The sequence below is a fragment of the Theropithecus gelada genome, chromosome 2 (genome assembly GCF_003255815.1).
Source record: "Theropithecus gelada isolate Dixy chromosome 2, Tgel_1.0, whole genome shotgun sequence".
NCBI lineage: Eukaryota > Metazoa > Chordata > Mammalia > Primates > Cercopithecidae > Theropithecus > Theropithecus gelada.
This window is the reverse complement of record NC_037669.1, coordinates 81,715,172-81,729,766: the sequence shown is the minus strand read 5'-3', so window position 1 is coordinate 81,729,766 and position 14,595 is coordinate 81,715,172. Positions and strand designations below refer to the sequence as shown.

The 14,595-nt window shown below is 44.8% G+C and overlaps 2 protein-coding genes across 23 annotated transcripts in view; one reads left to right on the top strand and one right to left on the bottom strand.

The window, feature by feature from the left end:
- The window catches only part of PXK (PX domain containing serine/threonine kinase like), a 97,633-nt gene extending 92,183 nt beyond the window's left edge, over window positions 1-5,450 (top strand). For 5 of the 19 annotated variants that reach the window (XM_025374472.1, XM_025374433.1, XM_025374468.1 and 2 more), the window contains one exon: window positions 4,999-5,207. In XM_025374472.1, the coding sequence (XP_025230257.1) occupies window positions 4,999-5,207 (209 nt within the window). Of the gene's footprint in view, window positions 1-748; window positions 1,725-3,698; window positions 3,733-4,998 lie in introns of those variants that run through there. The other 14 variants (XM_025374443.1, XM_025374413.1, XM_025374409.1 and 11 more) reach the window with 8 other exon arrangements.
- Window positions 5,451-8,173: 2,723 nt separating this feature from the next.
- On the bottom strand, window positions 8,174-14,312 carry PDHB (pyruvate dehydrogenase E1 beta subunit). Of its 4 annotated transcripts, XM_025374502.1 has the most exons (11): window positions 14,232-14,312; window positions 14,095-14,148; window positions 12,376-12,483; window positions 12,230-12,292; window positions 12,092-12,127; window positions 11,361-11,460; window positions 11,175-11,306; window positions 10,643-10,753; window positions 10,214-10,305; window positions 8,997-9,138; window positions 8,208-8,707 (listed from the first exon to the last, which is right to left on the bottom strand). In XM_025374502.1, the coding sequence occupies exons 1-11, from the start codon at window positions 14,271-14,273 to the stop codon at window positions 8,562-8,564; spliced, it is 1,026 nt and encodes a 341-aa protein (XP_025230287.1). In that variant the 5' UTR covers window positions 14,274-14,312; the 3' UTR covers window positions 8,208-8,561. The 4 variants fall into 4 exon arrangements, with proteins under 4 accessions (XP_025230300.1, XP_025230287.1, XP_025230285.1 ...); XM_025374515.1 differs by having other exon boundaries at window positions 8,174-8,707; window positions 10,210-10,305; window positions 11,175-11,460; XM_025374500.1 differs by having other exon boundaries at window positions 11,175-11,460.
- Between the last annotated feature and the right edge of the window lie 283 nt (window positions 14,313-14,595).

Sequence of the window (14,595 nt, the reverse complement as noted above, 5' to 3'; positions counted from 1 at the left end):
TGTGGGGCAGAGTTGGTTCATTAGGAACTCTGAGATTTACCAAAGCATGATCCTTCACATTTAGCTGGGGATCTAGTCAGTTTAAAAGAAGACAAGAAAAACATTTGCCTTGCTTTCCTTTTTAAAACGGCTTTATAGCCTTAAGTAAGTTTCACTGCCCAATTCAGCCTCTAGGGAGGGGCTCACAGGGCCTCAGGGAGGGGCCCAGTGCTCCCGCCTTGACGATGCCTGCCCAGGATCTCTGGCCTTAGGCCTGCTCACACTCCTCCCAACTTTAAAGAGACAAATCTATTGTAGACTCTAGAAGACTTGCTTGGAAAAAAGTGGTGGGTTTTCATTTTTCCCCCCTCTTGATCAACCGTCCTTGTTTAATAATAGAACTAAGTACATTCCTCATATCCATTCTGCTCTTCAGAGTTAAAACCTTCATGGCTCTTCTGAAGTGAGCATCGTGCTTGTAAATAAATAAAAATAGTATCTAACTGGCTGAGAGGACAAAGAACATGAAGAAGAAAGCAACTCATTAGGTGGCTCAAAAAGCGACTCATTGGTTATTCTATAAATACGTTTGCCATGTTTTAAAAGCCTCACAATTGTGTTTACAAACCAGTGCCTTTTGTGGTTAATTTGAGTATATCCTGTGACTCAGACTAATATTTTACTGTCTGTTACTATTTGATTAAATGACACTAAAATCTGAATAATGACTTGTGTCCCCTCTTTCTCTTTCTCTCTTTGCTGTTTTCAGTAGAGCATGCACCATTTTGAACGTGAATTTTCGGTAAAGTAAACTATGCTGATTTCTCTAACTTTAAAGATGCTCTGTTTCTGTGTGTGATATAGGACCCAAAGTGTCTCGATTTTTGAAGTGATTAACAAGTGGGAAAGCAGATTTGAGACTATTTCCTTATCTGAATATTTAAATGAAATACAGCATCTTTAAAAAAGCACCCAGTGACTTCATCTATATTCATTTCATTTTCATCATGACTTTCAAAATCTTCATTTTCACTCTGATTTCAGTTTTAAAATACAGCTCTAAAACCTGCAAATCAACTGCATGGCATTTTGGTATATTTTAATTTTGGAAACCATAACTCTCAAAAGTCCTGTTGCTGCAAAAATGTTGGTTCCCTAGTTACTCTGATGAAGAGGAAAGAGGGTTAGGCAGTTGAGTTCTTGGTTACAGGGAGACAACTTACTGGCTTTTATAACTGAGGTAGGGAAAAACAGTTCTTTTGTAAGCATCCTTTATAATTCTCGAGCTGTGACAGGAGTACAGCCTCCTCACCTGCCTGAGGCCAAAGGAGAAGGTGGTTCTCCTAAGAGCTAGGGGCTGCCTGCTTCGGTTCTCTCCCGAGAGTGGCTGGTAAGTCTGGTGTTACCCTAGTGTGGTCTCGTGGCCACTTGGCCTCCCCTCTTGTATGTGACCACAGAGGAGCTTGGAATTAGAGAGACCTGTAGATTACCCACTGCTGGCTGCTAACATGGGCCTAAGAGTCAGTGGGGAGGGGAGCCGGGCACAGTGGCTCACGCCTGTAATCCCAGCACTTTGGGAGGCTGAGGCAGGTGGATCACAAGGTCAGGAGTTCAAGACCAGCCTGGCCAACCTGGTGAAACCCCAGTGAAACCCCGTCTGTACTAAAAATATAAAAATTAGCTGGGCATGGTGGCACATGCCTGCAATCCCAGCTACTCGGGAGGCTGAGGCAGAGAATCGCTTTAACCCGGGAGGTGGAGCTTGCAGTGAGCCAAGATCGTGCCACTGCACTCCAGCCTGGGTGACAGAGCGCGACTACATCTCAAAAAAAAAGAAAAGGAGTCAAGGGGGGAACCCTCAGACATCCTGTCCACAAGGCTGTTGAGGGTGTTTCTGGCCTGGCATTCCTCCCTAGATCTGACCTACGCTCTCCCTGCAGCATTCTCTGCCCTCTGCCAGGGCCTCTGCTGGATTGCCAGGTTCCCATGTGGTTTGGTGGAGAGGATTTGGGGGTGGGTGGAGTAAGCAGTTGGCTCTCAGGGATTTTGTCTAAGAGAAAGTGAGATGGGAGAAATCGGGACTGACTTGGTCATAACTGAAGGTAAGCCGTTTGCAGCATCCCCCATCCTGGGTGCGAATTCAGGTATCATCAGTCTAACATGGAATCGGTCTGCTCTTGTATGTGGCCTGGAGATAAGGGTATTGGAGGTCTCTTGGCAGGAGGGACTTATTCACATTTTAGGGATGAAGAGAGCACAGGCAGCAGGCAGTTGTTCCCAGGTTTGTCACAGGCCAAATGGTCAACTTTCATTAGGCCCTCGTTGCCCCTGCCCCCTCTTCCCTCCATTGTTAGCCATGTGTTGTAAGTCAAGCCCCAATGGACCTTTCAGGAAGCTTGTGAACCACGGAAAGGGCCAAAAGGAAAAGCCAAAAACAATCAATGGGGCAGACTGAGTGAGACCGAGTCCCAGGTCTATGTTCCTGCCTCCTCCAGTTTCCACCTTCTGACCTCTAGACCTCCTCTCCCCTCCAGAGTGTTCCAAACTGGCAAGCTGGGTTCTGGCCTTCCTTGCCCTGGTTGTACATAAGAGCCACCATAGTTGTTGCAGGCCCAGTGGGGAAAAGCGGATGACCTGCTGGGACATCAAGCCCCACTGGACTGCTCCGGCCTGCTGAGGCCACATCAGGGAGATCCTGCTGCCTGTCCTTTCGTTCCATCTGCTTTACAGGCACAGGTTACCTTGGAGCCCTTAGGACAGTGTATTTATTGACACCACCTACATTTTCAAAGAGAGTCATTTAAAGTGACAACAGTTTCAGCCTTCACTTGGACAGTGGAAAATCCATGTACTGAACCCCACCTCCAACTCCCAAACTCTGTGGTGGTGCATTTGCACTTCTAATTTTGAGGGCTTGGTAATGAGGCGAAAACCAAGGGTTGGTTCTCTGTGAGGCCAAGCAGTCTTGTTCTGTGCCAAGATGGTAGCCCCTACCCCTGAGCCCAGCCCTGATGCCCATCTGCAGCCTCCCAGAATCCTTGCCTGGAGGGCTAATCAGTCTCTAGATGGCCAGTGCTGGGCCTTTAGTAGAATTCCCAAGTACTGCCGCAGCCAAGAGCCCGTCCTTAACTGCACAGTGATTCTTCTGCAGGGAGTCAAAGCACAAACCTGGGAGGCAGAAATCCTGGAGCTCCTTCTGTTACACTACGTGGCCCTGAATATCAAGTCCAGATTCCACTGCCCTTTTCTGGCCATTGGGTGGGAGGGTGCTGGGGAAGGGCATTGGTACCTACTCACCCCCAGGTGGGCAGAGCTCACTCCTTCGGGCCCACTTGGTGTTGCAGTCAAGAGACTCAGTTCCAAAAACCTTCAGCAGAGGTCTCCCCTCCTCCTGGTATTTCACTGGTTGCTCTCCAGAAGTCCTCTTCAGAGGAATGCTTATCACACACGCTTATTCTCCACTTTCCCACTTCAGCAGTTACTTCAGGTTTAAAGTCATTTTTATCTCTGTAACCCTCTGACATAAAGCCAGGAACATTTTCCCACAATCCACCTTAGCATAAAACATAACAGAATTTCATTCATCAGTTGTTATTGTGTAGAACCAATGAACATGTTGGTCATTTGTCTGTATTTAATCTTTATTTGTATTGCTATATTTGAGCATTCCAAGATTGCAGAGCATGAGCGTGTGTGTTTGTGTGGTTCTTTAATTTCAGCTGCCTTAGGTTTGAGTAAAAGATGTAAAGAAAGGTAAGTGATTTTCTATTGTAAGACTTTAACCGATACCTGTTACACTTGGTGAAAAGGATGTACTTACTTGAGTATTGTATTGGTGATTCTGAGCCACTCATCCATACAAACTTAAGTAGGGTAGCTTTACCTGTTATCACAACTCAGTAGCAGTGTAGGGGAAACCACCTGGCAGAATGTCTCCCTGGGGTAGCCCTGGGAGGGACAGAGACAACATCTAACAGGCAGAGTCTCAGAGAGCTGCAAGGTCATAGGAGACAAGGCAACTAACTGTGACACAGGAACATTCTTTAAGGCAAGGCTTTTTCTGTACTCCGTGTTTATTCTGTCCTGAGAGAACCATTCATTGATTCCAAAACATAAAATTCGAGTTGCAAATGTCCATGTGCCTGGAAGCTGAGAGAAGGAAGTTTTAGACACCTGCCCAGTTTCCTTCTCTTTGCCCACTGCGGTACAACACGACATTCTAGTTTCTCCCGATGCTTCGTCAAAGACACATTTAGTGTAGTTCTGTCCTGTTCCTTGGTTGGGCCACAATGGAGAGAACAGTACTTGAGAAATATTTCTCTGTAAGAATACCATGGCAGAGAGACCCCTCTGCCCCCTGCTTTGCATTGCTAACAGTTATTAGCATTTTATATTTCTTTAATGCAACCTATCAGGAAATTATTATTTGAGACAGACTCCTCTGGGAAATGAATAACCCAGGAGGCACTGATTCCTTGCTGAGAATGCTGAGTGGTTTGTCATTTTACATAAAATCACATCCTTCAAATATTGTGTGTGTTGGAGCAACGAAAGAACTGTTCATGCCTTATGAGTAACTGACATTCAGGAAGGCCAACTCCATCATGCAGATGTCTAGCTTTAATTGCTAGCTCAGAAGTAGACAGAGCTTCCTGGGACCTGGCTAAAGTAACTGATAGATGGAACTCTTCTGTGGGGACTATTACTAATATTTGCAAATGGGGTCAGAGCCTCATCTGTGCAGAGCATGTCACCATATATGGTTTCATGTAATCTGTAATTATTTGTTCCAACAGCCTTTAACATGACTATTGTTTGAAAAAAATGGCAACTTTTAATTCCCCTTTGATGCTTCTAGCTTTGTTTAGTATTTTAAGAACTCATACAGTACTAGGTATCTTGGTCCCTCTGAGGAAAACATGTGGACTCTCACCAGTCCGTTGTGCTCAGGACTGAGCAGTAGCATGTGTGCAGGGCAGCTGCGGAGGTGAATACTGATTGCCCCTTCTTCCTACACAGGGATATCTGCATTACCTCCACCTCCTCCACCTCCACCACCACCAGCAGCTCCCTTGCCTCCTGCGAGCACCGAGGCACCTGCCCAGCTCTCGTCTCAGGCTGTGAATGGCGTGAGCCGAGGGGCCTTGCTCAGCTCTATCCGGAATTTCCAAAAAGGAACTTTGAGGAAAGCCAAAACCTGTGATCACAGTGCTCCGAAGATCGGCTAAAGCTTCCTGTTTACACTTGGAAGGAAAAGTTGTTTTTTATTCCTACTCACCCCTACCCCCAAACTGCCCTCTTCCTGGGAAAATAATTGCTGAGCCAGTACAGCCACAAACAGTACTATTTTGCAGATGCTCATGTAAGAAGCTTTTCAAGAGGGAAATAATTCTTTAAGCAGAATAAAGTTAGGCTGGCATTGCTCCCTTAAGATTTTGCTCCTTGGCCGGGCGCGGTGGCTCACGCCTGTAATCCCAGCACTTTGGGAGGCCGAGGCGGGCGGATCACAAGGTCAGGAGATCGAGACCACGGTGAAACCCCGTCTCTACTAAAAATACAAAAAATTAGCCGGGCGCGGTAGTGGGCGCCTGTAGTCCCAGCTACTCAAGAGGCTGAGGCAGGAGAATGGCGTGAACCCGGGAGGCGGAGTTTGCAGTGAGCCGAGGTCGCGCCACTGCACTCCAGCCTGGGGGACACAGCGAGACTCCGTCTCCAAAAAATAAAAAAAAAAAAATAAAGATTTTGCTCCTTTATTAACCCTGTAAAGGAGTCTTGTTTGTCCTCTAATGGGCATGCTTCAGGGGCAGCAGCATATTGAAATATTTTCACCAACTAAAGGAAATAGACAGAAAAACAATGATAATATTCAATCACAGCAGTAAATGGCCTTTGTGTTGCAAGCCCTTCTACCCCATCAGACAGCTCCTAGAAACATTCCTCTTACAGTTCATTTCTCTAAAGCATTTTCTGATTCTTAGATAACTCCAACTTTTGCTACTTTTATCTTAGACATTAACACTATAGCCCAAAGCATAGTTACTTTGCTGAATCAGAAAGCAACTGAGTTCTTCGTTTTCCCCTCAAATACAATGGGGAACATTCACAACATTCTCTTAAGTTCTAACAGTAATACCATTGTGGTTATAGAACTCAGGGCTGCTAAAGCAACTACTCTAGACCCATAGTTCTTTTTAGTTAGAATGTATTGAAACAGACAAAAATATTAGCATCAGAAAAAGCTATGGCCTATTAGAGGATCTTCTTAATTCTCAGCAATTAAGTTTGGGGTTTGAGGGGGGCAGGTAATTGTTACAACAGAAGTAAATTTGGCATCTATAAAAATCAATTAAGATGTTTGAAAGATTTATTTAAATATATCAATATAGCATCTTTTTAATGTTACTCATTTATTAGATCCTTTATCCTGATTTGCTTAAACCTTTCAATTGCACTTTAACGGATTATAAATAATCCATTTAAAAATTCAAGTACACACATCAGTGTTGGTTACTATGCAGAGAGAATGTCATTGTGTATAGTTTCATGTAATCTGTGATAAATGTCAGCTGTATTTTTTATTAAAATGATGTCAAGAAAACGTGTTGTCTGTAGCTTGATGAGATATTTCCAATGATAACTTTTTGTAGCATCTGTTGTTAAGAATAGATTCACACAGTCTGAGGTTTCCTTCCTGCCTATCCTGTCTCTATTCTTTTGTGTCTCACTTTTCCTCTAAGAACTAAAAATCCTGTCTTGCTACTTAAATTAGGTACCACCTATATGCTTCTGTAACTAATTTAAACCCATCTTTTCCATCTCAGCTTCTGAAGAGGGCAGTATTTGACAGAATATCTGATCTTTGGCAATGGCAAAAACACCTGACATAAACTTTGCCATAATTTTAAAAAGAATGCTATTAGAATTAGGCATTTAGAGAGTCAGTGGAGAAGTTCCTGTTTCAAGTGTGATGCAACCTAGGTGATGACCTGATGAAGGCTTGAGGCCTGAGTCCTTCTGAAGTCAGTTTTGCTGACTATTTTGGATAGTTCAAATATATGAATACAAACAGGTAATTCTTGTACAGTATCAGCTTATTTTTCACATGGCACTAATTTCTTTTGTTGTTATTTTTAAGACAGGGTTTTGCTCTTTCACCCAGGCTGGAGTGCAGTGACCCAATCACAGGTCACTGCAGGGCTCCAGCGCCCCTCCTATAGGCACACCACCAGATACCTGTTTTTTTGGTTTTTTTGTAGGCAGTGTTTTCACAATGTTGCCCCAGCCTGGTCTCAAACTCCTGGGCTCAAGCAATCCCTGCCTCAGCCTCCCAAAGTGCTGGGATTATAGGCATGCGCTACTGTGCCTGGTGGCACTAATTTCTTAATAGAATTTCAAGTTTTCTACCCACATTGACTTTTTTTCTATCTTATCTTTGTAGAGATGGGGTTTCGCCATGTTCCCCAGGCTGGTCTTGAACTCCTACACTCAAGGGATCCACCCACCTTGGCCGCCCAAAGTGCTAGGATTACACGTGTGAGCCACCACCACACCCAGCCAATTCTTTTTTTTTTTTTTTTTTTGAGACAAGAGTCTTGCTGTTGCCCAGGCTGGAGTGCAGTGGCGCCATCTCGGCTCACTGCAAACTCCGCCTCCCGGGTTCAAGCAATTCTCCTGCCTCAGCCTCCCAAACAGCTGGGACTACAGGCGCGTGCCACCATGCCTGGCTTTAGTAAAGATGGGGTTTCACCATGTTAGGATGGTCTCGATCTCCTGACCTCATGATCCGCCCGCCTTGGCCTCCCAAAGTGCTGGGATTACAGGCATGAGCCACCACACCCGGCCCAGTCAATTCTTTTAATATAAAAATATAATAGTCATGGCCAGGTGTGGTGGCTCATGCCTGTAATCCCAGCACTTTGGGAGGCCGAGGTGGATGGATCACCTGGGGTTAGGAGTTCAAGACCAGCCTGGCCAACATGGTGAAACCCCCACCTCTACTAAAAATACCAAAATTAGCCAGATGTGGTGGCTAATTTCCTACTCCTGAGGCTGAGGCAGGAGAATCACTTGAACCTGGGAGGCAGAAGTTGCAGTGAGCCGAGACTGTGCCACCACACTCCAGCTTGGGGAACAAAGCCAAACCTTGTCTCAAAAAAAAAAAAAAAAAAAAAAAACCCAGTCATAGTGAGGAATTAATTCCTTTATTCCTTATCAAAACAAACTAACAGTAAATGTATACTATATGCTTTAATATTATACATATAAGTTATCTTGTTTGGATATATCTTTCATCAGGACTCTGCCACATCCATACTTTGTCCTTGTGGTGAGACAGGGTAAAATGTTATATAATTTGTTATTCAAAGAACGTGGCAACTGTAACAGACAAAAGGAAGCATGGCATCTAGGGCAGGAGAGTGGAGAGTTTTCCCCACACAAACACATTTAAACTTCCCTGTACAAAAACACCTGCTGTTGCTTTAGAAATCGTTTTCCTTTATGAGTAGTCAGGTCTTGTAGTACAAGTGCAGTGCCAGCAAGTATTTCAAATAAATTTCAACGACTTGATACTCAAGTCCAAACTAAATATTTAATGTTTTCTTTATTGCAAATATGATGTCTTTGACCTGAGGTATAGAGTTGTCTTCTAGAATCTTTGCATAAGGCATAGGGACGTCAGCACCAGTGACACGAACAGCAGGAGCATCCAGGAAATTGAACGCAGGACCTAGAAGGAAGGCTCAACTGAGAGAGAGCAAATGCCAGCTGGGCACTACCACCTTGGCACAGAGGTGTGGCTCACCAGGAAGAGAAAACATAAGGAATGCTAATTATGGGGAACTGCTTTCTGGATTTGCTTTTAAACTATTTGCCTGAGGAGAAATGCCAAACTTACAAGTTTAAAGTTCAAGTCGTTTGGCCACTCCTAGCTTTCAATCTCTTTATCCTGTACGTATTCAGGTACATGATGTTTACTACAGCTTGACTGTATTCTAGAACCAGTTTCTTTGAAATACCTTCCATGATCCTGGCACAGATTTCAGCTCCTACTCCAAACTGTGGCCAGCCTCCTTCCACAGTTACGAGATGATTTGTCTTCACGACACTGGCTTCTATGGTTTCCATGTCCATTGGTCTGATGGTACGCATATTTATCACCTAAACAGGTAATATAATCAAGTTTACAGAGCTATTGAAGCACAAATAGAGCCTTATCCCCATAATACCATTTCCTTTTTTGTTTCCTGTTAATCTTTGTATCTAGGAAAATCTAATCTGCCTATGAATAGGTACATGAATGTACAAACTGTAAAAGGAGAAATTTTAATTAAAACAAAGATCTGTATGTCCACCACAAGCAGCTCTGTGCAGTTATAGGATTCATTCATCTTCCTTCACTTTTTTTCTTTTGAGGTGGAGTTTTGCTCTTGCTGTCCAGGCTGGAGTGTAGTGGCGTGATCTTGGCTCACTGCCACCTCTGCCTTCGCAGTTCAAGCCATTCTCCTGCCTCAGCCTCTGGAGTAGCTGGGATTACAGGCATAGACCACCACACCCAGCTAATTTTTGTACTTTTAGTAGAGATGGGGTTCCACCATGTTGGCCAGGCTGGTCTCGAACTCCTGACCTCAGATGATCCACCATGCCCAGCCAATCCTCCTTCACTTTAAATTCTCTCATCAAAATGAGTAACAGTTAACAGCTGAGTGCCTATCATGTCCCAAGCACTACACTAAATGTAATTCTCACAACTGCCCTATCATGGGACAGCATTATCCCCATTTTATAGCTGATGAAACAGATTTAGAGTATATAACTTGCCCAAGTGTAACTAGCACATGGTACGTTTCTAAAAGACCCAGAACCTCAGAAGGGTGAGGTGGGAGCATCACTTGGGCCCAGGAGTTAGAGGTTACAGTGAGCTAGGATTCAGCCACTGCACTTCTGCCTGAGCAACAGAATAAAACTTTTTCTCTCTCTCTCGGGGGGATCACTGAGAACCAGAAGAGGTTCAGAGAGCTCCCCATCTCTCAAAAACAAGATCCAGAACCTAAGTGACCTGAGTGGTAAAAAGCTAAGTATGTGAACTGCAGGCAGGTTTCCAGCTTAAAGCAGAGACACAAATGAGTGACAAAGCAAGGTTTTACATCTAATTAACCTGTTACAGAACTCTTCTGGGTCTTAAATCTAAAAGGAGCCTTTCTAATTCTTTAAGAACAAGTAAATGACCACTCACCTCACATTCAACTCCCTCTTTAGATAGCACTGCTGCAGCTTCTAAGCAGTGGCCCACAGGTCTCGAATGGGAAACCACAGTTATATGTGTTCCTGAAAACAGAGTGGTCACAGATGAGAGATCAGATTGAAACTGAAGATGCTACACCACTGTGCAGCCAGCTGTGGCTCTTGTTCATTCATAAAGTCTTCAACTCAACTTCATTCCAGTGAGCTGAGGAATGTGGCAGCCTTCCTAGAAATGAAACACAAACCTACCAGACTGAGATCTAGAAAAGCACAACTGAATGAGAAATTGGGGCATCACACATTCTTAACTTGAGCTCATTCTATAATTTTTCAAAGTATATGACAGTAACTTGTAGGTTAAATTTTACCAAAATTGAGGGACTGGATTAAAAATACTGTTTATGTATCTTAGTTCTCTTACCTTGCCTTTCTATTTTGGCTTTTCCAATAGGAATCAGAAAATCTTTTGACTGAGCTTCCGGAGGAAATTCAAAAGGAACCCCATACATCAATTCATTCTCTAGCACCACGACTGAAAAACATAAATATTTAAACAAAAGTAACTAATCACATGCAGAATGACTAAAACTATACAAAGCAATATCATTTATCTTGTGAGAAGTTTCACTGTGCTGATTAGCCTTATTTCTACCACGACCAGCAGCCTTGAGAGCAGTTTAGGTACTTAAATTTGTAGTTTGGTCAATATAATTTTATCTATTAAAACCAGTATTGTGGGTGTGCAGTAAATGTCTCCCTTACCTAGCTGGCCCCCTTATAGTTGGAAATAGGAAAAGCAAGCACATTCTTTACTGTCTTTACTATATAAATTATTAACATTTTATATGATATATCTAAGCCTAACTAAAAGACTTTAATGGTTTCCTCTGTGCAAATATATCATTTTAGTTTTTCAATTTTCAAAAAAAAAACCAAGGGGTCCCTGTGCTGACCTGGATTGTTATCCCGAATGGCTGATTTAATAAGTCCTTTAGCATCCTCTGAATTCCAGGGACTGACCACCTTTAAGCCTGGGCAGTGCCCATACCAGGCAGCAAAGCACTGTGAGTGCTGGGCAGCTACACCTGCTGAGGCACCATTGGGCCCCCTGAAGACTATAGGCACAGGCTGAAGGCCACCAGACATGTAGTAGGTCTTGGCAGCTGAGTTTATAACCTGGTCAATGGCTTGCATGGAGAAATTGAAGGTCATAAATTCACAAATGGGCCGCAACCCAGCCTGTAAAATCAAAAATGTGGATGTTAAAAAGACTAGAAACAGCAATAAAGACTAGCAAACAATCACTCCAAGTCTTCCAACATTCAAATAATGTTTTTATTTTTTATAAACAGGGTTTCACTGTCACCCAGGCTGGAGTGCAGTGGCGCACATCATAGCTCACTGCAGCCTGTAACTCCTAGGCTCAAGTAATCCTCCTGCCTCAGCATGCAGAGTAGCTGGGACTACAGGCAAGCACCACCACATCTACCTACTTGGAATTGTTTTGTTTTTTTCCCAAATGTTTTTAAAAGGTGATGTTAAATATCTTTGGGGATGGGCACAGTGGCTCACGCCTGTAATCTCAGCACTTTGGGAGGCCAAGGTGGGCAAATCACTTGAGGCCAGGAGTTCGAGACCAGCCTGGCCAACACGGTAGAACCCCATCTCTACTAAAAACACAAAAATTAGCCGGGCATGGTGGCACGACCTGTAATCCCAGTCACTATGGAGGCCGAGGCAGGAGAATCGCTTGAACCTGGAAGCTGAGATCATGCCAGTGCACTCCAGGCTGGGCGACAGAGTGAGACTCCGTCTCAAAAGAAAACAAGAAATGTCTTTGGATAAGCTTCCCATAAAGAGTATTACATACCATAGCTGCACCTACAGCAATTCCAGCAAAGCCCATCTATAAAGTAAAATATAAACATAAGTGAAAATCCATAAAAATGAAGACAGTGGACACTAACAGACATGCCCTCTAGGGTCTGCTTCCCCCTGGAAGGCTTACCTCTGATATGGGAGTGTCAATAATCCTCTTGTCTCCATATTTCTTCCACAGCCCTCGACTAACCTACAATTAAGATTTGATCCCTTAAGTGTATCTGGGGGTAACAGTGACCTCAATTTTGTATAACTTTCATATATTTTAGTTACCTTGTATGCCCCATCGTACTGGGCAACTTCTTCTCCAAGCAGAAATACCTTCTCATCTCTTTCCAGCTCCTCATCCATACCCTGATTTATAGCATCACGAACTGTCACCTGTCACAGGTATGCAAAAACAGTCAATAAGAATTGTTTGATATTCAACTAAGATTTTCTTCCTTTATATTTACCTAGGCTGCCCAGAGCATACAATATAAAAACACTAGAACAAGTTTCTCTTTAAAAACTCAAAGAATTCTAAAAGTAACATTTCTATCACACATAGTTGGTCTTTGACTGTATGTGTTAGTGTACTGAGCACTCACTAGGTGCCAAACACTTTGCATCCAGAATGTAGGAGTTGCTATTTTAATATAATGAATGGTAAAATATAGTTTTAAAAAAAAGGAAGGAGAGGAGAATTAACATACAATCCATTAATTCCACTTCTATGTATATGCCCCAAATAACTGAAAGCAGGGATTCAAGCATATACTTGCACATCAATGTTCACAGCAGCATTATTCACAATAGACAAAACAAGACCAGGCACGGTGGCTCACACCTGTAATCCCAGCACTTTGGGAAGCCAAGGCAGGTTTGGATCAACGTGGTGAAACCTGGCCTCCACTAAAAATAAAAAAATTAGCCGGGTGTGGTGGCGGGCGCCTGTAATCCCAGCTACTCAGGAGGCTAAGGCAGAACTGCTTGAACCCAGGAGGCGGAGGTTGCAGCGAGCCGAGATAGTGCCATTGCACTCCAGCCTGGATAACGAGCAAAACTCCGTCTCAAACAAACAAAAACAAGAAAATGTCGGGCTACGCGAGGTGGCTCATGCTTGTAATCCTAGAACTTTGGGAGGCCAAGGCAGGCACATCACTTGAGGCCAGGAGTTCAAGACCAGCTTGGGCAATATGGTGAGACCCTGTCTCTACTAAAAATACAAAAATCAGCCGGGTGTGGTGGCGCCCGCCTGTAATCACAGCTACTCAGGAGTGTGAGGCGCGAGAATCCCTTGAGCCCAGGAGGTGGAGGTTGCAGTGAGCTCAGATCGCGCCACTGCACTCCAGCCTGAGTGACAGAGCGAGACTATCTCAAAAATACATACATATATATATTATTCAGCCTCAGGAAGGAATCAAACTCTGACGCATGCTACAACATGGATGAACCCTGAGGACATTACGCTCAGATAAGCCCGACACAAAAGGACAAATTATGCCACTTATATAAAATTCTAGAATAGGTAACCTCATAGAGACAGAAAAGTACAACAGGGGTTACCACGGGTTTGGTTAAGGGAAATGAGGAGTTACCGAGCAACGGACAGTTTCTGTTTGGGATGATTAAAAAGTTCTGGAAATGGATGGTGGTTAATGGTCGTACAACATGGTGAATGTACTTAATGCCACTGAATTATACACTTCTAAAAAGTACATTTTAAGTTAGGTCTATTTTGCTGCAATTTAAAGAAAAAAAAACATGAAGTGAGGGAAGAAACGCCTAATCTTAGTTTTCCCCCATTGCCCAGCCAGCTGTGAGGTAGTGACTCGCCGGGGTGATAAGCGCCAGGCGGCGACAGAGGCAGCAGGAGCTCCAGGGAGGATGCTGGCTCTGCAAACCAGGCCCACGGCGCCGGCCGGCCACGCGCAGGCGCGACTCCGGCCCCCTTCCCCAGAGAAGAGGGCCCCTCCCCGCCCTCGTCCGACAAGCGCCCGCGCCTGTTACCTGCAGCGCAGCCGGGGCGGTCCAGTGAAAGCGCCTCTTCAGCAGCCCGGAGACCTGGCAGGGAAAGAGGAAGATGATGGCGGGACGCAGGGTGGACACGGGTGGCGTGGGAATACAGGCCGCGCGCTGCTGCCTACCTCTCGAAGGGGTCTCCGCACCAAGCCAGATACCGCCGCCATCTTGATCGTGTCCTCTATCCGCTGCCAAATGACAACACAGAGGGGCCGTCAGACGTGAGAAAGCCCCGCCTCCCCCGGCGCGGGCCAATGGCAAGGCGCGGCGCCTGCGTGACTCGGCCCCCCTCCCCCGCCCACCGGGTGAGGGGCCGCGGGGCCAGGCCGAGGTGGCTGTATGGGTGGCACTGCCCCTCTGCCTGGAGCCGCCTCAAATCAACTTTATTGACAGTAGGCGGTGACCGACTTGCGGGGTGCACGCTGGGCACACGTGCCTGGTCGGTGTTACTTGAAGCGTGGGGACTAAAAGTCAGACACTGAGGAGCAT